Here is a 23,971-nt window from a genome sequence, read left to right on the forward strand (position 1 = left end):
CAAAAAATTCCCCTAGCTAACTAAGATGAAAAAATGCAAAGGGAAAAAGTGATCTTCATAATCCATCATAACTGCTTCTGTGAAGAGACAGAGATACAAATAATAAATACAAATATGATATAAACACAAAATAAAAATATTATTAAAACATATACAGAGATAAATATGGAAACAGATACAACTTGTTCAGAAAGTGCTTTGTTTAAATTTGTTCCCATGTAGGATTTTGTTCGATGGCAGTTTATCTTCCAGTCTAGAGATAATAAAAAATCCAATTCACTGTTGCCAGGGGCATTATTATTTTATCTTAATTTGAAGAAATCTGATTCTAATGCATTAAAACTTTTCTTCAGGAGAGAGAAAGCAGAGTCTAGCAGTGTAATTAGAAGTTTTCCTGTGACTGGTTCATGACACTACTTATAACCCAAACAAATGAAATAAACAAAAAGAATAATTAATCCAAGACATTTACTCTTTAATTTCAAGGAGGATTAAAAAGTTGTCTTTACAGTAACTTAGTAATGTATTAATATTCAATATCAGTCACAATTCACTCAGTATTTCTCAGTTACATGGTTAACATAAAAATCCAAAATGACTTCTGATTTCACTTCAAAAAACCAATCTGCTTTTATGTATCTAATTTACCTTTGAGCAGATAAGAAGCTTACAAAAGTAAAACTACATTGCTTATTCAAAAAACTAATTTCCACTGGGCTGACTTGCCACCAGCCCCTTCCCAGCCTGCAGCAATATTTTCAGATTCATTTTTCCCATGGCCAATTTCAATTCTTAGACCAATAAATCAAACCCACTTATTTCTTGAAATATTGAAGAAACAAGAAGCTAAAAGAGGATACTTTATTTCTTGTGTAAAGAAAGAATATCAGATTTGTGTAAGGGAGAGAAATTGAGGACTAGACTGCTTGTGACTATGACAAACCAAAGTGGTCAGGAGCTGGTACACCAAGTCTAGTGAGTCCTTAATGCGGGTAAGGAGCAGCACTGTTTGGTACCCAGCTGCATATCAGGACCTGGAGCAACTCCTGCTTTGCATTCAGTAGCTTAGAATGGCCATCAGCTCTAGAGACAGTCTGCTGTTTTCCATATCCAAGCTCTCCTCTAGGTTGTAGATGCATAATTTTACTGGGGTGAACTAATTTACTCTCCAGAAAATCTCTTGGAATGACCACACTGTGGTCTGATGTTCTGATGTAAACAGTAGGAGAAATGTCATCCGTGCAAGTTTGATCCAAGTGGATTGACTGTGCAGGGAAGATACCGTTATCTATGGCACATAGCATATAGTTAGCATAATGATGTGTCAGGTACAATATAATTTAGAATGAATGAAAACATCTGCTGATATACCGAACATGTCTATTCACAGTATCTGTTCTTTCAAACTGGGTCACTATAGCTTATTTCTTAACTACAATAGCACACACAACACTTCTGACAGGATCAGCAGAGTTCCCACAGATATATATCAATACAAATGAAAGAAAAATCCACCTCCAGGTGAAAGAGAACATTGGAGAGGGTATACAGAGCTCCTCAGGAGCTGTGTCTCTGTTCATCATTCTAGTTTTAACACCTAAATAAAACTGGCCTGTGCTCCATTCACAGGACATGACAGACCATAGAATCACAGAATTTCAGGTTGGAAGGGACCTCAAGGACCATCTGGTACAGCTTTCCTTGGCAAAAGCATGGTCTAGACAAGCAGGCCCGGCACCCTGTCCCAACAAATCTTAAAAGTGTCTAGTGCAGGAAGGCTGATGAGTGAAAGCATTGCAACCTGGATAAGAACAAGATTTCACATTTATTTCTGTATTGTTCTTATGGCTCTTTTATCCAGACTAAACATTCATGGGTACCCTTTGAAGCACTCTCATTATTTTCCTACAAAAGGGAATAGTCACTCAATTTACTAGGATGTAAAGAGTGACCGCAGTCACTCTTTACCCAGCCTTCACCCTCTGCGTCATGGTGGCTGATAACTGGAAAAATTACTCAGGACATTTTCTTTCTCAAGACCAGAGCAGCAGCAGAAGCATTTCCTCTGGCATGTAATCCTATGATTTTAGACACCAGGAGAGCTCTTTAGTCCCAGGCTAGATACAATATTTCACTTTTACATTGAAGTAGAGTTTTTAATCTGTAATTCTCATTTTAGATTTATATATACATATATATATATATAAAGGAACCTGGCAAAATCTACACTTTACTCAAGAAGTAACTGGAGGGAAAAAAGAACACCATTCATTACATCTGCTCAATGCTATGACCAGTTTATTTAAAATAAGAGCAGTGTAAAAAAAAGAAAAAAAATAAACATAACTACATATATAAGCTTTCCTTTTACAATTGCTCTAGGCTCACTAATGCACAACATTCAGTGTAATTTGAATATAATTGAAGTCTTCTGGGTTTTTAGCACGTGTCTCTTATGCAATTCTGAGTCTCTGGAGGTGAGCAGACACGATATGCCACCTACTTCACTATTTTGTTTCAGAGATTTGACTTCCTGAGAAGTAAGCTTAATGCAAATAAAATAGCCTTCACCTCCTGGCATGTGGCAGGCACAGAGAAATTCACCAGAAGAGCAGAGTACCTAGAGACCGGCTTCTCAGAGCTGTGCTCGGAAAGAATAGCAAGCATTTAAATCCAAAATGAACCACCTGTGACAACCCCTAAGCAGTGCCTCATTTCAGAAAGTGAAAGCCTGGGGATGAAAGTGAAACTGTACATAACTATCAATTAAAATAATATAATATAGACATTTCTGCCTTTGGGGAGAGGGTGGGCACAAATCTGGAAGCTCACTCTTTTTCATTTCCTTAGCATGTATTTTAGAGTTCAGGAGAACTGAATCACATCTGTAGCAAGCATATATTATGAACCTCGTGGGAGAAAAGGTGATAAAGAGGCATTTTCATTGTGGATCACCTCTCGGCAGTTCATATCCATAACTGGCATAAGCTAATATAACTTTGCATTAAAACTAATTCTAAAACAATTTTTAAGAGAAGAGTGACTTCATATTAGAAATAAGGTGCTCCCCATTCCCCATTTGGGAAATCTAAACCACTGTGTCTTAAACAGTTTCATTCAGAAATGAAAACCAGAGAGTTTGTCAATTTACTCAGCTCAGAAATAAACAGAGCAATGGCAACATAGCCAAGATAAGTAGAAAAACATGGAAATTCCTGCTTGCACAAGAACTGTATATAGACTGTACATTGGCTGGCTATACCTTTGGATTTACAGGATTTAAATCAGATCAGAATTCAGTCTTCGGAGTATTCAACAGGCAATTCTGGGAAAGGGTCCAGAAGAATTCAGTCAGTAACCATGAGGACCCTGTCATAAGATGGAAGTTGCAGACTGAAAAAATATGTATTGTTAGGCAGTAAAATCATAGTTTTATTTCTTATTGAATTTAGAGCTACACTGCAAGCTGTAGAAAATACTCAGCTAATAGAACATTGTATATATTTATTGAATCTGGAAAATACCCCTGCGACAGCCGCTCTCCATCCTGCGAGGATACTTTCCATAGGCACTGAGCTACAGTTGTACGTGTGTGAATTCCAAGTGTGTTTTCAAGGCCTTCCATTTTATTGATGTTATTTAGTAAGCTATTTTGTCAACTGAATAAGTATATGGTTATTTAAAAATACAAAAACCGGAAAGGTACTTTAAACACTGGTTTTAAACATTAAGGTATTAGTCTATGGTTAAAATCAGATAGTAGTACAACAGCAGTTCAAGCTCTTCTTGCCTTGAATATGCAGTCCCACTACAGTCAAAGTCCAGTTGCAGGTCTGGACCACAGCAGTGAGAAATCAGTGTATGCCTTTTGAGCAAATCATGGACTTACCATGAACAGACCTGCTTCCTGAGAGCTACCCCAGCGCATGGCTGTGGCTGTGTCACCAGCCTGAGATTTCAGCTGTATCTCTTTCTTACAGGTATTCCTTTCAAGATGAAGAAGACATGTTCATGGTGGTTGATCTCTTGCTTGGAGGCGATCTGCGTTACCATTTGCAGCAGAACGTCCACTTTAATGAAGGAACTATTAAGCTGTACATTTGTGAGCTGGCACTTTCGTTGGATTATTTGCAGAGATACCACATCATTCACAGGTGAGTGAATTCCATTTGAGGGACAGGCTGCTTTCTTTTGGCAGAGCAGAGAAGTTTTATCACATATGTGATTACACAGATCTGTTTGTTCAACACCTCTGAAAAGTTTTCATTGTTATCCAAGAGTGGAATTTGGCTCTGAAGAGTGTTTTTTTTCTGTCCTCAGATGTTCCTTAGCCCCATATCCATCTTATACTATCCTTTTCTTGTTCTGATCTCATACTGTGATGCATGTTTTTTATTATGGTCTTTAAACAGTAAATACAACCCATAACAACATCCTAGCTGCTTTTAATTCTTTCTCAGTTCTCCAGTGCTCCATTTTTTCCTGAACACAAAAATGTTGTACAACTTCTCACAACATCAGGGAACGACCATAAAACCAAGGACTAAGAATAAGGAGAAACTTGTTTACTTGCAGAATCTGCATGAAGGTCGCAAGGAGTAAGAGAGATGATGAAATAAGAGAAATAGTAGAAATAAATTAGAACAATGCTAAATTATGCATCCTTTTTGCAATTCTTATATAAAACAATCTGTTATTTTTACTGCCTTACAGCTGGCGATCATAATACTTATTTCAAAAAGGTGTCAAGCATCAGGGTCTGTTTTCGTTAAACAATCTGACATTTAACTGAAGCAGCAGGGTAACTTCTTTTTTCATGTTAACACAGCAGCTGTGAAACTATAAAATTATGGGTATGAGCCTCTGTTTTACTCATTTCAGGCTAAATTCAGGATATTCCTTCCTGATTTACAGTTGTCTGAATACAAAGATAGGCAGGTTTTTGTGTTACCAAAGCTGGATGTGAGTTTCAGAGACCAGTCTAAACTAAGCTGTGCCATAGATCTTCCAGCGTCCAGTATAAACAAGTTCCTTCAGATACACTGACGGTTTTCATTCCATCCACCTACCAGAGCTGCCTCACAATTTTGCAATTAAGAACAAATATAAAGTATGATCTGATTTTAAGGAGGGGGAGGGTCCATATGAAATCTCTCTGGTTTGAAGTGCAGCGGTAGATGGGTGTTCTGCATTACCGAACCTGTGCAAGACAAAATCCAGCAAACATTGCAACAGTTGTTTTGCTTGCAATTAAACTCACACAAACATTGCAATCAATTTCTGAATTCTTATATCTTTAGCACACTGTTGTTATTTTAATACATTTCTGTGTATTTTGCATATGTTTTCCTTTGTCAGTGAATATTTTAAAAGTAGAGATCAGAATTTCATCTGACCTTTGTTTCTATGCCTTAAGGAATGTTCTCGGTGAAAAGCAAATTGATGAGCTTTTTTCTCACCCTCATTTTAATGACGAGACATTTAATGCAAATTTGCTGTCAAAACATTCATGAGACAGCCCAGTTCGCAATCAAAACTTGCATTTTGCTACAAGCCTGTTACAAATGTTTCACAAAAGAAGCCTGTGAAAGGTGGCAGATGTCTCGAGAGAATGAAGGACTGGATTGAAGTCATTGTGGTTGCTTATAGTTTCTTGTGACATCTGTATTGCCATGGCCCAACTGTGAAATTGGGCAAAACACTTTGTTCTCTTCTGCATTGCTTAATCATGACTAGTAAGCACTTGGTTTTACTTAATTGTCTCTTTTGCGCTGGTTGTAATATAACGTAATATCACTGGCTTCAACACTTCTTGGTTTGCACCAAGACAGGGGTTCTGGAGCTGGTTCCTAGCTCCATTTGAGGGAAAGTTCTGGGATTTGGTTTTTGCTTTCACTCTACACCAAAAGCTTTTACAAAACCAGATGTGGCAAAATACTCATTTCTTTGCCTCCGGCAGATCTCATGGGCTGTTTAGCTAGGATTACTTCTTAGGCTACAAAGGATCTTGTTCAGGACTCTGCTGTGTTATAGAAGTGATATTCATTTTGAGGCTGGCAGATCTGAGATCAGAGCATGTCTTTCCCACTTCATCTCTTTCTGCCCATATCACCCAAAACTGTGGCAAGAGGAGCATTTTGACTCTCATATTCCCACCAATTACAGTAAAATCCCAGATGATCCAGATGCCAGTAAACACGTTATTTAGCCAGGAAAGCCCCAGCACATTCTGCCTTCTGCCTCCCCACCACCTGGAACAGCACTCTGTGGGATGGGTCTTCAGCTGCGATAAACCTCTGTAGCAAGGCAATGCTGATTCAAACTGCCTCAGAGGCTGAGCCAGCAGTGATGAACATTGAGGAGATATGTAGCCATTACTTAATCACTGCAAACACATCACCTTGATTGGAGGGGAAACCAGTAGAACTCATTAGTACTTATATTTCATGGTAGCAGACCTCTGCAATATCAATGTGACCACGTGCTTCCAGTCAGCATCCACACACTAACCTTCAAAGCTGTATTAGATCTTTCATTTTTAAATGAATGCATCAGAAGCAAAATGGAAAAATAGGGTTTGTGAGTCACAGAATCATTGAGAGAGCCCCTTACTGAACTTTGTCTGGGCTACAAAGAAAGAATACTTGAATGATTCATCAGACTGGGTAGGTGTATTTTCAGATTGCAGTGTTATAAAGAGATGAATATATGATGTGTGAGTCAGGAACTTAACTCCTCCTCAATATTTACAGATGTGTATGAAATGTGTTCAGGTTTCCATTACTATGGCATCTGGAGCCATGACAGGAAGTTTTTTTTCAAAATGAACCTGCAGCTCCAGGATTTTGCTGTAAAAGGTAGTGATAATGAAAGGGACAGGAATTATCAGGCATCTGCGAGTGGATGCAGAAGTGTTCAGATTAGTGTCATGCCAGTTGCACTGGAAGATGCCTTGCAATGCCTCTGTATTTGCTGATGTGGTTAGCATTGTGTACTTTGAATGTGGCAATAATTTCAGCAATAGAAGTATTGTTTCTGTAGGGACAATTTTAACCATAAATAGAGTAAAAACCACTACTGTTTTGGTGTGCTTATGAAACCTGTCATTTTTATTTATCACACCCACGTATATAAAAATCACACCCTTATTTGTCAAGCACAATCCTGCAATAGTGGCTTTATTTATTATGGCACAAAAATGAATGCTGCACTGCGTGTCTTGCTTGCAGCCCTATTGTAAGTGCTTGCACTCATATAACTCTTCAGCCAGAGTTATAAAAACGTTAAAAATAAAAGCTAGAAGTTTAAAGCTATGTTTTGAAGATTATTCTGGGCAAATTCTTCACTTAACTTACACAACAGCTAATTTAATATCTCTAAACTGTTGGTCACAGGTAATGGCTACATCACAAAACCTTATTTCCTCACAGCCTCGCTGTAGAAATATTTTATTTGCATTTATTAAATGAAAAATAATTATTTGAAAGCTGGATGAGCAGTGTTTGTCGTAGACCTTCAGGTCCATTACACATAGAAAGGCTTCTGACAGCTCATATGGTCTCATTCATCCTCAAATGTTGGATTAAATCTGGCTTTCTGCTGTTTTAAGGCAGTATGACTAAACACATTCTTTCCAGTTCTGCTTGTATAAAACCAATGAATAATGTGTTGGACAAAAGTTTTCCCATCAAAGGCTGAATAAACTTATCTCAGCCATGAGTAACTCAACCTCCTCCTTTCACAAATGTTGCTCTTCATACATTTCAATGAAACCACCTGCTTCCCCATCAAAGTAGGCTGCCTATTTTCATTCAGCATGTTCTTCCAGCAGTAGCTCTGGTGTTATCTGTTCCAGGATGCTCTTGCAGCTAGAGCCTTGGCTTGGTGTAGCACTGGCCTCACAGTGCTGCTGCTGCTGCCCAACTAACACGCCTGTGATGATAAAATCACATTTTCTATGAGGGCAAGTGTTAACTGCATTGCCCTTACAACTTTTCATCGTCGTTTGGCTCTGCTGGTTTTCATCTGCTCAGAAAGAAGGCTGGATGTGGCAGATGTCTGGAAAGCGAATTGCAGTAACTTTCCAGCACAATTTTAGGATACTGGACTAGCTCTTGGATCTGCATGCCCAGGGCATTTTTATTTCAGTAGGGCTTTTTTAACTCATATGTGTATGCATACATATATAAATTTTTGGTTGAAGCACAATACGAGTGGAATTGGTCTGGCTTGATGGGTCTGCACTGTGTGGCTACTGTGATCAGTGCTGTTTTCCATTCCTGCAAGTTCTTCCAATGGAGAGTAGCTCCAGGAGCTATTCCAGCTCTGAACAGATACTTAGCAACAGGGCAGAGTGCGCAAAAGCTAATGGAAGGTGGTGACAAATCGAGCATTACATTGTCCTCTGCCTGCTGATCCACTGCAGTGTAATGGTGTGTTGCTGCTACCAGCTAGACAAGATGTACTCCTCATTCAGCACTGCTAGCCTGGGCTATGGTGTAGAAGATGCCTGTTTGTTCATTACCTTTGAGCTTTTCAGGGTGTCCAGCAGTCTGGTGAAATAACATAATGTCTAAATGATTAAACTCTTTTTTAAAATGGGGTTCTCCAGTTTCATCCACGGCACCATATACCAAAAGAACAAGGTGTAATTTAAAATGTTCCTTTTATACTGTCAGTTTAGTATGTAAGCAGTAAATAGGTTTGGAAATTATTTGAAAATACAGAATTTGCACTTTTTTCACAGGTATCACAAGCAGAATAGTGCCAAACTGAGATTTACCAGACATATTAAAAGGACACAGTTCCTTATGGATTTCAGCTCATGCTAGTATTCTTTTTCACGCTGGTAAGCACGTGTAGATGAAGAAAATGTAGTAGAGTCTGAAGCAGATGAAACAGAAAAAAAGCCACCATAGCATCTGCTATTCATAAGCACTACCAAAGATCATGACAAGTGAAGAGGCCTGTTCGTTGAGTTTTCTTAATTTGTCTTCCCATGTCTCATTCATGTCACTGTATTACATTCTTTAAAAAAGAGAAAGCTCACATTATTTCCAAGGACAAAAATGAAGGAACTGAGCAATTAGTTATGTCAGAGAAGCAAATTAGAAAACATATCAAAACCAGGCAAAAAAGAGACACCATGCAAACTACAAAGCACAGAAAACCTGCTGAATGATTATGAACCAGCAACTGAGCAAAAAGAAAGTGATTCACAAATTCTAAGCACAAAAATATTAAATTTTCAGTTGTGTCCTTAAAAAACGAATTAGGTACCACAAGGGCTGACTATGCAGAGAAGTCCTTCAAGTTTTGAACGGAGCTCTCTGCCTACAAGAACAAATTAATTTTGCCACTGTTTAGAAAGAGTAAAACAAGAAGTTATCTGATACATAAGGTGACACACTGCAAATAAATGAACTTGGTTTGGAAGCACAGTGAGACTTCAGTATCCAGAGACTAGACTACAAATGAAGTAAAACTGTCTGTATTAGGGAAGAGACACAGGGAACACTCTGAGATGCATGATGCCCCATCAGGTACTCCAGTCCTGCCACTGGCACAGGTGTAACCTTTTACTGTAGGCAGTGTGCTTCGCCTTCATCACTCATGTGAAATGCCAGAAGACACCCTCCACACCCTCAGTCCTTTCGCACCCCATTGCTGAGACATCCCCCTAGCAGTCAGCAGGGGATTGCTTGGCTCCTTAGTTTTCAGACAAAGTTGCCCTTGGCCCTTTCTTTCATCTTCCTTCTTATTATTGCAAAGTTGTAGGAATACTCTTTCATGAAATATTTTGTTTAGCCAAGGATAACTCAAGCCAGACATGCAAAATTTAGGTGTCCAATCAGTGTTAGGAGAGGGTAGATCTGAACTGTAGACTGAGCTTGGCCAAGTATCTTGCATTAAGTGAAGCCCTTCTAGTGGCCAAAGAGAGCTTAAATTAAGCACTCCTAAATGTTTGTTTAAGCTTTGTACAGCTCTAGAGAACAAGTGTCCTTCACTAAAAAAAAAAAATAAATCTGTGATTTTAGTTGGTTTTCCTATTGCTTGAATTTGTAAAACTTAACTTTTCTTCTAGATGCATGCCGTACACTCCTTTATGTCTAGAAGAAAAGTTAAATCTTACAAATTCTTCCATAACACAGCTGGAAAGAATTGTAAACAATTTTATCCAGACTGTAATTTTTACACAGATGTCAAGGTTTTCCTGAATTCTTCCTCATCTCACTGTAATTTAGCTGCAACCAACAAAATGAAAAATCTTTTTCCTAAAACTCTAAAATCACCACACCATCATAAGGGCATTGTGGACTTATATGTGCCTGACTTGCTCCTAGTAGTTGTATCTCCATACTCCTCACTACCAGAAAACACAGCTCTCTCAAAGCTAGGTAAAGCATTTCCATAGAGGGAATCAGCACTTCATGCTGTTCATGGCTAAGCATACGGAAAAAGGAGACAGTGTAGACAAACTGAGACCTGGGCACATTCAGACTCTGCCATGTGAGGAGGGAAAAACCTGTCTGAAAACTGGCAACGAAAGCTGCTAGGGAATTGCCTTTCCATAGAGCCTGCTGCAGTGTGTGCAATAGCCAGCATCCTGGAGATGCCAGCAGGTCTACTGGTGCCTGAGCTCAGCACACTTTCTGTGGAGTGTGTTCAGAAGGAACATACGAAGTCCATATAGGTATTATACACCAGTTTGCTCATTCCATGCTCTTCATTTCCCACTTTCCAGTCACTGTTGCCTTTTTCATCTTCATCTGTCTTCCAGAGGCTTTTCTTAAAGACCATCTTTACATTTGTTCTGGGGTTACAATAACTTTCCCCTGAATTACTTCTAGATCCTTCAAAGTGCATCCCCGCCTAAATCAGATGCTGTCACCTGTCTGTGTTAGTTTATCACCTCCTACTGTTTATCACCTCTTTACATTTTTTTGTTAATAATACCTTTACATTAACCTACATTTTAGAAAGTCTTATTCAAGTAGTATTCAGGGCACATGATATGTATTAAAATATTACATATCACTCATCTCCATGATTCTGCACTCTATTGATGGATAACAATATTCAATGCTTTCCTTCCTTCCTTCCCCTGCTCCTCAGTATTGAAATTTTGAGCATGAATCATTTTCTGAGATTTAGACACTGAAACAGAAGATGCTGACAGAATTGAAGCAGAGCTCTATATTCAAGATTATCTCAGGTCTCCATCCACAAATCTGATCTGGTTTATGCTAATTTTCTGCTTTAATATACTGCTAGTTTCTTCGTGGCCAATGTGGTGTGTTATCAATGCTTTCTTCCTTTCGCAGAAGTCCATTACAAATTTCCTTGTGTTGCTTTACAGATGCAAGTGATTTTAGTACAGACATCTGCTCCCAATTTATATATACTAGCAGACTACCGTATTAATAGTATGTTGATATTGTAATTCTTAATATAGAAAGAGTATTTATAATGACATTTAAATAATTTTGAATAGGCAATTAAAATGATCAGGCACTCCATCTAGAGAGGAATAACAGTATCCACAGTACTAATTGCCTGTCTCATATGGCACTGCCAGGTTTACCCTAGTTTTGTGACCCTCCACTCCCTACCTGCCATGCCAGGGTAGTGCTGATTTCCCAGCCTCCCAGTGCTAGCTGGGAGTGGAGGAGAGGCTGAACAAAAGCTCCTCTCACCAGCAAGATCAAATTAGCAATGAAGTCTTAAGCAACAGGAGAGAACAAGAACTACCCCTTTTGGTACAATATTGATCCTTTTTTGCAAAGCTTCAGTGTCAATCTTATATTAAAAGTATTCTGATATGTTTACATCTTGGAAATTTCACAGCATTGTGACTCTGCGCAGACATGTTCTCTCCCTGAAGTGTCAGATTTGCATGCAGTGTGCTTGAGTCATTTTTGTGCTTGCAGTCAGTGAAGAAATTTAAAATCTTTGATTAAAGTACAGAGATGGAGAGAGGAGATATGCAAAAAGTCTGTAAAGTTCAGGCTGAGCAAAGCATAAACTAACAGTAGCATATGGAAAATTGCTTTCTTCTCCTGTTCCTGCTTTAATGGTTGCAACATTTTTTCAGCTTGGATGAGCCATACATACATAAAGTATTCTATCATTCCCTTGGAGATTTCCTTCCAGTTTAAGTTTTGTTTTAATATATGACAAAATAACAAAGACTTGAGGGACAAAGAATGTGTTTACGTTATTTGTTCATGACTTGCATGAGTTTTATATCTCAGGAATTAAGTAGATTTTCCATGGTGTAGTAGAAGGCATTTCATTAAAGGATACAGCAATTTAAGCTTCCTTTATGCCTTGGATGAGATGTGGTCTCCTTTGTACAATTTTTGATCTAGCAGACACACAGAGGGATGCGAAAGAGAGGAGTTACAACACTGGTCATCTGACAGAGTTTCATCTTTCAAAACAAATCATCTGCTGGGCAGGGACTCTAATTAAGAGACAGGTTGCCATGAGACTTGTTCTGCTGAAGTGAGACCTCTTTCTTATTTCTGTTGCATTTATTATTGTGCATCCTTATTCTGGGAACTCCTCAGAGGCTTCTCCTCCCTTGGGGTTATTTTCAAACATATCTATATCTCTGTAAACTTCAGTCCCAACTACTCTGGATAAGTTTTACAGAGGAGAAAGAACAACAGCTTAAAGCTTTGATGCTGTGTGACAGACTTCTACTGACAAGCCTCTGCTTCTCCCAGCATGTGTGCACACAGTTTCCATTCTTCCCCAGGGGAATTTCCTACTGACCCAGTGTGGATAATTGCACTTCCCTGCAGCAGAGGAGACAAGGCAAGCAGTTGTGGTGTTCTTGCACACAACTTTTCTGTACTGTCAGCAAGAAAAGACCTTAAAACATAGTGCTAAACTGGGAACTTGCATGGTGGGAGCACCGCTTGGTAAGCAGTACACTTTCAATGAGCCAGCATTTATTAAATTAGATTGTGGTGAGTTTGACCATTCTTTACACTGATAAGCAAAATCATCTTGACAGTCAGACTAACAAGAATGAGTAATAATCTCTCTCCAGTAGCTACCAGGTTTTATTCAGCCGTTTATCTCTTCATCTTGTTGTAAACATGGAACTTCAGTGCAATTCTGAATGCAGAGGAGTTGCTTTCTAGTCTAATGATAAAAACAATACAAGGCTGGAGCCTCCCATAGTATTTTTTTGTTTCACAGTCACTATTCTGTGTCTAATCATAAGTCACATGGCTTATTTCAGTGGTAATCTTATTGCACATTTCACACTTTGGGTTTTTTTCAGATCTGAGGGTTTAATTATGAGCACAGGTACTTTAAAGATAAATATGAGTTTCTTACAACAAAATTGAGGGCCCTCTTTCTATAAAGAGATACTGTCTTTACTCTGCTGTCAGGTTAGGTTCAGATTGTAAGCCTTTTGAGGTTCAAACCATATTCTTCTCCAGCTTTACTTAGACCTCAGACTTCGTTAGTTTTTAATAAAAGCCAACACTGCTTAAAATCTCATCTTTCTCTGTAGCTGTTATCATTCAATATCAAATGATGCGCAATGGAACTGGAATGATAAAAGACTCTGTGAATGTTAAAAAACACTACAAGAAAAATAGCAGCACAGAAAAATAACAATTTTTTAACAGTGTTAGAAAAACAAACTGGTCAGGCAGGCTTAACGCTGAGCTCTAAATGCCTGGCCCATGAGTCCAGAATTTGGACTTGAAGTGAACATGGCTGGTATTTCAGCCAGCTGAGCAGATACACTTTGGAGAGCCAGTAGCATAGCAAGTTAAAAATAAACTGGTGGTAAGACAGATAGATTTGAAGATATGAATTAAAAAAAGGACATCATCTCCCTGTGAGAAGTATGGAGGAGAAGTGCAGAGGGGCACGAGCTGGGCTGAAGAAGAGGCCAGGGAGTGCAAAGTGTGGTGTGGGCAAGGCAAAGTTGCTGTGGAGAGGGGCAGACCCTAAAAGGCAAAATGAGGAATGAACAGAGAGTGGAGAATGTGGGAGAGAAGTTGGGGGTGGGAAAGGGGGGACTGTGTGGTAACAGGGGAAATAGGGGGTCGGTTTTAAGTATGTCCCTCTTATTCATTGTCAGGGTCAAACATCTTTATTCACCAACTGTGGAAAACTTTGCTGAGAGTTCTTCAGATAATTCATACACTGGCAGAAAAAATACTCTAATACTCTCCCTGTGTGTTCCTAGAATAGGTGTCGAAGTGGGGAAATGCAGTTTTTTTTTGTTATGTTGCTCTCTCAAGTTGCTACAGAAATTAAGATATGGTCTTCTAAAAATGTTGGATCAATAGGTCTACTCAACAAGTGTCAGAGGTCTATTCTGAAAGCAAGTCAATAGTCAATAACAATTACTAATATCATCACTCAGCAAGATTTGCTGAGTTGAAAACCTATTGCCAGAATGCTGCATTTCTCAGCTTTTATTCTAATTAAATGTATTAGTTACCTGGAGTTCTGCCTTTAAAATCTACAGAGACTCATAACTTGCCTCTTTGAGGTGCTGCAAGACTTTCTCCTGATAGTGCTCCTTCAGCTGTCTTCTGCAAATGTACTGAGCCACAGAAACACTTTGCAGATGGACCCCAATGTAAACATGTGCACTTTCACGTACAGAGAGTTGAACACTAATTAAAGCTTATTTCCCTGAGTCCCAGAGTATTTTACTGCTGAAACTAAGAATTATTATTATTATTATTTTATAGGTAAGTATGTCCATTTCCAGCCAAAAGTCTTTTATCCTATCATTATTGTTTAATATTTGCTTTTGGAAGACACAGTGTCAAAAAAGAATAGCATATAAGATATAAAGCTGAGAAATTAAATTATTAAGACTTAGTTGTCTAGATTTTTGAACATATACATCAAACCAGTTTAACTCTTTATTTAATGGGAAGAATGGTGGTGCTCAGTCATTGCCTGCTTTTCCCCCCCAAGAAACACTTGGTCACCAGTTTCCTTACATCAGAGAAGCCTTTATCTCCCTGAGATGAAACGTGGCTCCAGCTGTACAAAAGCAGCTCTGTGTAGCAGTGCCAGGTTCCCTAGATGCCACAAACAGTTGGGTTTGTGATGGCTACTGTCTGGAGGAAAGCGAGGCACCTCTGGGATCCCTCTTAACATCCCCCTCTTAACCTCAGGCATCCCCCTCTTAACCTCACCTGGACAGAAGACCATACAGAGCCTCAGCTATTTTCATGCTGCAGACAAGGAGGATGTTTTATTTGATGGCAGCAACTAAAAATATCCTTAAGCATGTGAGGTATTTTAACTACAGCACAATTTATCACGTAAGAAGGATTACGTTCGTGGTGTGAGGTGACGTCAACAAGACAATGAGCACCAGAAGCGTGACTCCTGCAAGAGGCTTAAATACCTGCCTGTGCTTCTGTGATAACACATTACAATAATTCGACTCGAGAACACCCCCAGTTGTTTTTGTAATTTCGCACAGCATGCAAGATGTTTCTTATGTCTTTAAAAAATTCTTGCACAGTTCACCAAGACCTAAACGAGGAGTCTTTTTTTGACAGTCTAAGCCAGCAGATACCTATCTGACACAGCCAATAGAACCTAAACAGCTCATCCAAAAACAGACAATCTGAATGGTTCTTTACACTCCAATGATCATGTCATTTATACATCCATTGACCATGAATGGGAATATAGACACCTAACCCACACTGGAACCTAATCCAAAAATCTTAATCCGAGACCTGAATCCCTTCTCTATTTTCCGTTGAACTAACAGCAAGGATAATATTTTCAGTACAAGTAGATACTGTAGCAGAAGTTGCTCTGCAGAGAGTCTGCTTTAAACACACCTTCATCTGTACTATATTCTTGCCTAGTAATCTTAAACAGGGCGTTGCTACTACAGTCTGTGGACTCAAGTAATATTGCCAGTCTTCCATTCCTCACCCAGGTTCATCAAGAGGAGTGGGAATTCTTCGCTGCTTGATTCAAAGCAATATGTTATTGTCAGCTTTTATAATAGGGAGACTTCTTAAAAAGGTGGTGTATTGGAATATGAGTTGTGGTTTGTGTCAGATGTAGCCTGCCAAGTCTCACCTATCTTGAACAGCAACCTGCAGGAATACACGTATTTATTGGTCTCTGAGTTTCTTTGTAAATGTTTTTTCTTAAAAGCATCCAAGTGATTTTAGAAGTAATTTATTACATTCCTTTCTAGGATAGGTGAGGCTGGAGGTAGACAATTGTCATGAGACTTCTGTTTAAAACATTAAAGATTGTTTGGAGGGAGCAAATGCAGCATAAAATCAGATATTTGCTCCTCTGTTTTATACGATTAATCCATCTGTTGATGGATTTCACAAGACCTGCCAGCTGCTACTGACATTCAGGTGGTAGCAGGTCAGATTTCTTAATCATTTATCAAATATGATTTTCTTTTCAAGCACAGACTTTGCACCTCTCATCCTAGTCTATGGCAGCTAAATTTTGCATATACTAAATCAATAAAACCACCGAGGTGGTGGAGCATACACAGAGCATCAAAGCTCACTTGACTGTGGAACATACTCAGACTTCTCTCAGTGATACGTCCTGCTTGTGGATATTATGGAGTCTGAGGTGGCCAATTTGAGGAATAAAGGCTCAATATTTATACCCATGGTTCTCATGTCATGAACATGAGACGACAGGAGTTAATGGCAGTGGTGAGGGAGATGGAGAATCTGACATTCATGCTAGCATTTGGGGTTTCAGATCAGAATGAACAAGACAGCATTGCTGATTTCTATTTGCTGGTCTACAGCCCTTCTCCCTGCTATATGTACTGCTGAAACTTGGATCAGCAGAAAATGTCCCTAATGGGAAGATTCACTGCTGCAATGAAGGGATGACTCTCCAGGCACTAGCTGAAAACCTGAAACCTTTGGAAGTTGCTGTCACCTTTGCTGACCTGCAAGTGAAGTTCACCATGCTGAGCTGTACTTTAACTGCCAGCCATGTTGGCTGTAATTAATTGCACTATGGTATGGAGGAAGGAGACATTGTTGAACAATGTGATATTGTGGAGGCTGCTGTTTTAACATATTTTTTTACATATAGAAGTTAGTAGGACTTTTAAGGCAAATTGTAGGAATATGATACAGTAATTACACAGCATGAATACTGGCTGAGTTAAGCACAAGTGTATATTGTACATTTTGTATATTTTCAGTTGAAAAACTGAATATATTGGTTTATTTTTGAGTTTGTCTGATAAGCTGAGCAAACTCGGGGATATCTGATACACCTGAATGGATCTATTCTGTATTTCATGCAGTGAAAAACAAAGGAGCAGCTATATGAATTTCAGCCACTGCTGAAACACCACACTTTCTATGCTAGCTTTTTACAACAAAGGCAAACGTGCTTCTCAATAACAATGCTCTCCTGATTTATCTTTAGGCAGATGACAAATGTAATCAATTTCTTCTCTCATTTAGTTTCACACATGGATTTCTGCCTGTGTAAACTGGAAGAGGGCCTATGCCTTTTACTGGAAAGGGTCTGCTACTTGTGCAATTGCTGGCAGAGTACATGCTGAGTATATTCTCCCCCTTATTCCTAGCCAAAATCTCTCACATGTATCATGGAAAGAAGCATTACCATTGCAATGTGCTTTCTAGGTGGACCAGATGATTCTTTCCAAATGCCATATTCCAGTTAGCATCTAGTGAGTTGTGCATTTCCTATGGTTATCAGGGATGTCACCTGTACTTGAAAGCTGTACGGGTATGACCCTTGTACTGGTACACACAGAAAGTCTCAGCAATACTTGGTGCTACAACACAGAAAAGATCAAAGTCATCAGGTGGGAGATTATCAACCAATTACTGCTATGTGGTGATTCTGCATGATTCCTCCACGTGATCTGGAGATGCATTTGGCTGAAAAGACTTTTTACTTGAAATATGATGGGGTTTTGGCATCATCACAGTGTTGACGGTTGTTCAAGATTCCCCTTAGAGATACCCAAAAGTCCAGGGGTTGTAGTCATGTCTAGCATTAGCATTAGAAAGCAGTTCTAGCAAAGGAAGTGGCACATTTGTCTTTACTTCGAGTCCTTCAGGCAAGATGAAAACTAACCATCGATTGCCTGCCAAGTCATTTGTGCTGTTAAATGTTCACTTGGAACAGAACCACTGTGTCCAGAAGTGAATCCTGCATAACATAATCTGTGCTTTGTTATGTAAAAGCTCAGTTTACATGGCCACAGTGGTATTTTCCAATCCCAGTCTCTGAGACATACAATGCAACACAGAGAAGGCAAAGTGCAGGTTCACATTCTCCTTTGGACATATGCTTTTATAGCATATAAGAATCTTCACCTATTTTTCTTGCTGTTGCAGTATGTAATCAAGTCTGTGATACAGTCATATTGGATCTTCAGAAAGAACAGTATAATGAAACATTCTGTGTTTAATATTTTAATCTTAATTTAGCATCTCTGCAAATTTAGGACCTAGCCAAAGAAGACTATCATCTGGCTACATGTATTCAGACATGTAAAGTATAGGATTTGTGTTTTAAAAAGTTAATTTTCCTCAGTCTGGAATAATAATATCTACTGCAACTATTCCTCTAAGCTAACATTGACAAATACAGCGTTTCTGAAGACCACTGTCCATTCAGTCAAATGTAGATATCGTTACTGCCACCTATTGTTACAAATAGAAAATTGAAGATATTTTCATAATCATATTTCTCCAAACAGAAATAAAATTGGAAAATAATAAGCATGTTCCAGTTGAGGTATTTCTAAATAAGCATGTTCTGGTGCCTTCTTTGACAGCTTTATTTTCAGAGCTATATAAAATTGGCTTGTACAAGCACTAAGAAAATCCAAGATCTTCATGGACACCTAGTAAAAATAATACTAAACTAAACAGGAATCAGAGGCACCACAGAGCTTAGCATCACAGTAACAGATTTCTATATATCTGGGTACTACAATCCCAAGCTTTAAGCCAGGTGTCCAGACACTCTTTAAAGGAACGTAGGAAAAGATAAGATCTTCAGAGGCCTTCATTAGTGAGGGCATTTTCACTTGTCAAAATTATTACAGCAGCTATTTTTTGCACACATACTAGAAAATGATCTTGTTGCCACACAAGTTGCCACACAGAAGGAAAAGGCTCCAAAGTTCAATAAAGGACTGAATTATAGGATTCTGATTAGTATCGTATGAATGCATGCTAACAGATAATTAGTTGGAAGTAGTTATGGACTTTTTACCTCTGCATTAAAGCCCCAGGAATAGGAATTGCAGGGAAAGTGAAAGATTTCAAATAAAAGCGACAATTTTAAATAAGAAGATCCAATAGAAATATTTTTCTCTGCCAGGCTTACTGACTGGTTGAGTACCTCAGGTTCGTGAATAATGCATCACAGACTGTATTAGAACAAAATCACATATTTATGATTGGTGGTAAATACATTATTTGGGTTTGCATGTATAGAATCTCATAAAAAATGCTTCAGTTTTATGGAATGATTTTCAGATCCTCAAGCCTTTACTTGTTTCACACAGATTTCTCTGGAATTCTATTAATTCCTAGATCTAGAAGTTGTCTTAATGATTCCTGTAAAATTTGAACATATGATTAAAGCATTACAAAACTATTAAAACACTGTGATGAAACCAGGTTACCTTTCAAGTTGTAATATTTGTTAGTCTGAGCCTTTCTTGAAGGACAGTTAATTTTTCTAAGACATCTGATATCTATCCATCCACATACCTATATTTGTTTGAAAAAATCACAGTCTTCTAGTGGAAGTTGGTGATTATCAAATTGTATCTGGTAAATCACTGCAAAACTACAGCTTTGGCTCCATGCCTTATTTGGAGTCTGAAACACAGATTTTTTATTCCCCTGGATGGAAATAGGGCTGACTAAGTCAGTCCCACTAGACAGAACTTAGAGCAATTAATATTTTATATTTTAGGCTTTTTGACATGTTAGACCAAAACAGGACACTAGAAGCGATGCCCTTTGACATTGTGAGTCCCCTCTGTATAACAGGCTCCAGAAAGTGCAAATGGAAATGGCTGAGCTGATGAAATGAATTATTGTACCCTTTGCTTCTCAGAAGATAAATTCATGCATGGACATCCTGGTGCAAAGCAGCAGTTTGGTTTTTTTTTTTTTTTTTTTGCTTTCAAGCAGAATTAGTGGACCTCAGCTGTGCTGGAATATTTTTTTTTCTCAAGAGAGAAATAGCTAAAAAGGTACATACCTTTTTATTTATTCCCATAAATATAGAATAGCTAGGGTTGGAAAGGACATCGAGATCATCTAGTTCCAACCGCACTGCCATGAGCAGGGACACCTCACACTAAACCATCCCACACAAGGCTTCATCCAACCTGGCCTTGAACACTGCCAGGGATGGAGCACACACAACCTCCCTGGGCAACCGATTCCAGTGTCTCACCACCCTAACAGGAAAGAATTTCCTCCTTCTATCCAATTTAAACTTCCCCTGTTTAAGTTTTAACCCATTACCCCTGGTCCTGTCACTACAGTCCCTGATGAAGAGTCCCTCCCCAGCATCCCTATAGGCCCCCTTCAGGTACTGGAAGGCTGCTATGAGGTCTCCACGCAGCCTTCTCTTCTCCAGGCTGAACAGCCACAACTTTCTCAGCCTGTCTTCATACGGGAGGTGCTCCAGTCCCCTGATCATCCTCGTGGCCCTCCTCTGGACTTGTTCCAACAGTTCCATGTCCTTTTTATGTTGAGGACACCAGAACTGCACACAATACTACAGGTGAGGTCTCACAAGAGCAGAGTAGAGGGGCAGGATCACCTCCTTCGACCTGCTGGTCACACTCCTTTTGATGCAGCCCAGGATACGGTTGGCTTTCTGGGCTGCGAGCGCACGCTGAAGCCGGCTCATGTTCATTTTCTCATCAACCAGCACCCCCAAGTCCTTCTCCACAGGGCTGCTCTGAATCTCTTCTTTACTCAGGTCAGCTAAAGCCATGCAACAATAAATTACCTGTGTAACTTGTCTCTGGCTGTCAGTTAATTAGCCCAAGTGTAAATATGCAAAGATCAGGACCAGCACATTAATTTTTCGTCATCTTGATCACTTGTTTCTGCATTTACTGTCCACACCCGTAGTGGCTTTTATGAACAGACATTGTTTCCTCATTCCTGTTTTAGTCAGATACCATGAAGTGTGAAAGCCTATTAAATTATCCTTATGGCTTGGCTGTCAGATGTGGTGCCTTGAGGAAACACCTCCGGATTTGTACAAACAGGCATCCACAAGATGTACTTTTCTTTACAGGTCTCTCATAGTCTAATACTACATCTTCTTGGCTAATTTCCAATTTTACTGAAGTCTTTAAATTTCAAAATTACAGTGATTCACGGGGTCATGACACAGCATTCATTAGAGCAGGAACATAAGGCTCTGGGACTCTTTTTAGGAAAGGACAGTAAGTGGCAGCAATTACTGGTGAGATCTAAGTGAGGGGTATGTGAACTGGCAATAAGGGGTCTCAGGCAGTCAAAAGTCTTTCATTCCTAGCCATCTGATAGGAAATAGCAGTAAATAATTCTGAGATTCTTACTATGACTTTTTTTTTCATATAATTGAACTTTTATTGGAACTAGGAAGGATGTTAGTAAGGAACAAAAAGCTAAAAAGATAAATGAGTGATGAGGTGTTGATGAAAGGAAGAGAGGATGCATCAGACTTCATTAAGGCAGTTTCTTGAACAGCCATTCTTGATAGGTACTCTACACAGCTCAGCTCTGGAGAATGCATCATTTCTGTGCTGCCCTTACAGAAGGAAAACACCTCTGACCAAATTAATCTCTTGCCTGTAGAGCATACAATGACATTTCCTTCATGCACAAGTTCAACAAATTTGCCATGAGAAAACCTCACTATGTATGCACTCGCTTTCTTTTATACCTTTGACATCTGTATTATTTGTGAATCTAAATATCACATAGGAAGGAAATAAGGTCCCTATCTGTGAAAATCAGAATGTATTCACCTTTCCATAATTAGGAGAAACCTCTTTATAATGTATGTTATGGTTCACTTCAGTGCTCTGATACAGTGGTAAGTCTCATGTGAACTTGAATAATCCATAGCTGAAAGTTTTATTTCCCAACTCATTGCCATTTTTACAGCTGTTAAGATCTGCTATGCATTTAATATTAATCTTCATAAAAATTGTCCAGAGATACTCATGATACATCATTACTATGTAGCAGGTATATGTTTGTGATCTAATGTGAAACACTGGTGTGACTGACTAAACCTAAATAAACCCTAATAAAAAAAAAGGCTCTCATCAGGTATATTCTGTAGTATATAAATATCATATACTACTACTATATATTCTGTAGTATATAAATATAGTATATATGAGGAAATAATAGAGAATAATTTAGTATTTGAGACAGTCTGGTAAACTGAGTTCACCAGAATTATCCCTGCATGTTTTCAGGTTGCTATCCAGAAGCTGTTGCTTTTTATTGTGATTTTTTTTTAATGGTAGCAGATGTCTTCTGAACTTCAACAGTTGCATATAATAGTCAATGCAGACTTCTGGTCTTCATACAGCATTGCCTGTATCCAAGAATACAACCAATGCTCACTTTCAGTCATGAGTGTTTGGACTATTCTGACAAAGAGAAGGCAAACGGGACTGTGAAGGTCATTGTAGGTTAAAAACTAGTCAATGTAACTTTCTGTGATCTTAGCATAATTTTTTCCCCCCAGTGAAAACAGTAACTTCAAATGCCTGTTTCTGCATAAGGCAAAAAAGTATTAAGATAAAATAACAGCTGGATAATTAGGGAAAAAGCCTTTAAGCTCAGCATTTCAAGGTTTATCCTACACAGCATACACTTAGATTGTCAACACCAATGAGAAAAGAGTATGAGAAAAACTTTATTAGGGTTGAAACTGTGCCTGCTGAAGCCAATGTGATCCTTCCATTGACTTTGAGGGCCTTTGCTGGATCTTGCTTCTTTTGCACCCTTATGAGAATCAAAAATCCATCTATTTTAATCTCTCTGTTGAGTATTTTGAAATGATCACTGAGAAAAAAGCCATAACATACTGCAAATGTATAGGCTACCTTAACTGTAAGGCAATTAATTTTAGTGATACACTTGTAAATATGGGCTCACCACAGAATGAGTCAAGCATATACTCTAAGTCATGGAGTTTTATTTCAATAGGCTCTAGACATCACCACTCCCCCTGGAGGAGGGTCATTAGGGGCTGTAGTGCTGCATATGGTTTATAGGAAGCTACTTGGTTGCTGCTGCTCAGCTGAAAGGTGGAGGAAGCCCTCTTTTCTCCCTGCAGAACTTGTCTACACATAAAGGATTGTGGGAAAAAAATCAGGTTGGAAGGGACCTCAAGAGGTCTCTAGTCTAACCTTCTGCTTAAAGCATGATCAGGTATGACAGACCAGTCTTCCCAGGGATTTATGTAGTCATAGCTTGATAAACTCCAGGGATGATGACCACACAACCCCTCTGGGCAGCTTATTCCACTGCTTTTCTGTCCTTATGGTGAACGTTTTCTTTTATATCCAGTCTGAGCCTCTCTTGTTTCAACTTACACCTGTTGTTCTTATGCTAGATTTTGTCCTTTGAATGAAAGTGAGTACCTGACATTTACCTATCAAATAAAAGCATTTAAGAGCTCCTTTTAAAAATCTAGACTTAATTTCATGAGTTTGTACACAACTGAGTTCTCTTTGTACGTTGCCTTTGGTTAATGGAGAGTTGAAAGCTGAACAGTCCTCATTCAGAGAAAACCAGCCATTGTTAAAAAGTGAAAATACTTCTAATAAGTCATGCTGTTAAAACTGCTATCAGCTAAAATGCTCATGGACATTACTGTGGGATTTTAGAAGCTCAAGAGCATGGAAATGTGCTAATACATTAGATCC

The 23,971-nt window shown here is 38.8% G+C and overlaps 1 protein-coding gene across 2 annotated transcripts in view; it reads left to right on the forward strand.

Annotated features, from left to right (window-relative positions):
- The window catches only part of STK32B (serine/threonine kinase 32B), a 165,088-nt gene that overhangs the window by 83,345 nt on the left and 57,772 nt on the right, over nucleotides 1–23,971 (forward strand). For both annotated transcript variants that reach the window (XM_065665304.1, XM_065665305.1), the window contains one exon: nucleotides 3,981–4,154. In XM_065665304.1, the coding sequence (XP_065521376.1) occupies nucleotides 3,981–4,154 (174 nt within the window). The remainder of the gene's footprint in view (nucleotides 1–3,980; nucleotides 4,155–23,971) is intronic.

The sequence above is a fragment of the Lathamus discolor genome, chromosome 1 (genome assembly GCF_037157495.1).
Source record: "Lathamus discolor isolate bLatDis1 chromosome 1, bLatDis1.hap1, whole genome shotgun sequence".
NCBI lineage: Eukaryota > Metazoa > Chordata > Aves > Psittaciformes > Psittacidae > Lathamus > Lathamus discolor.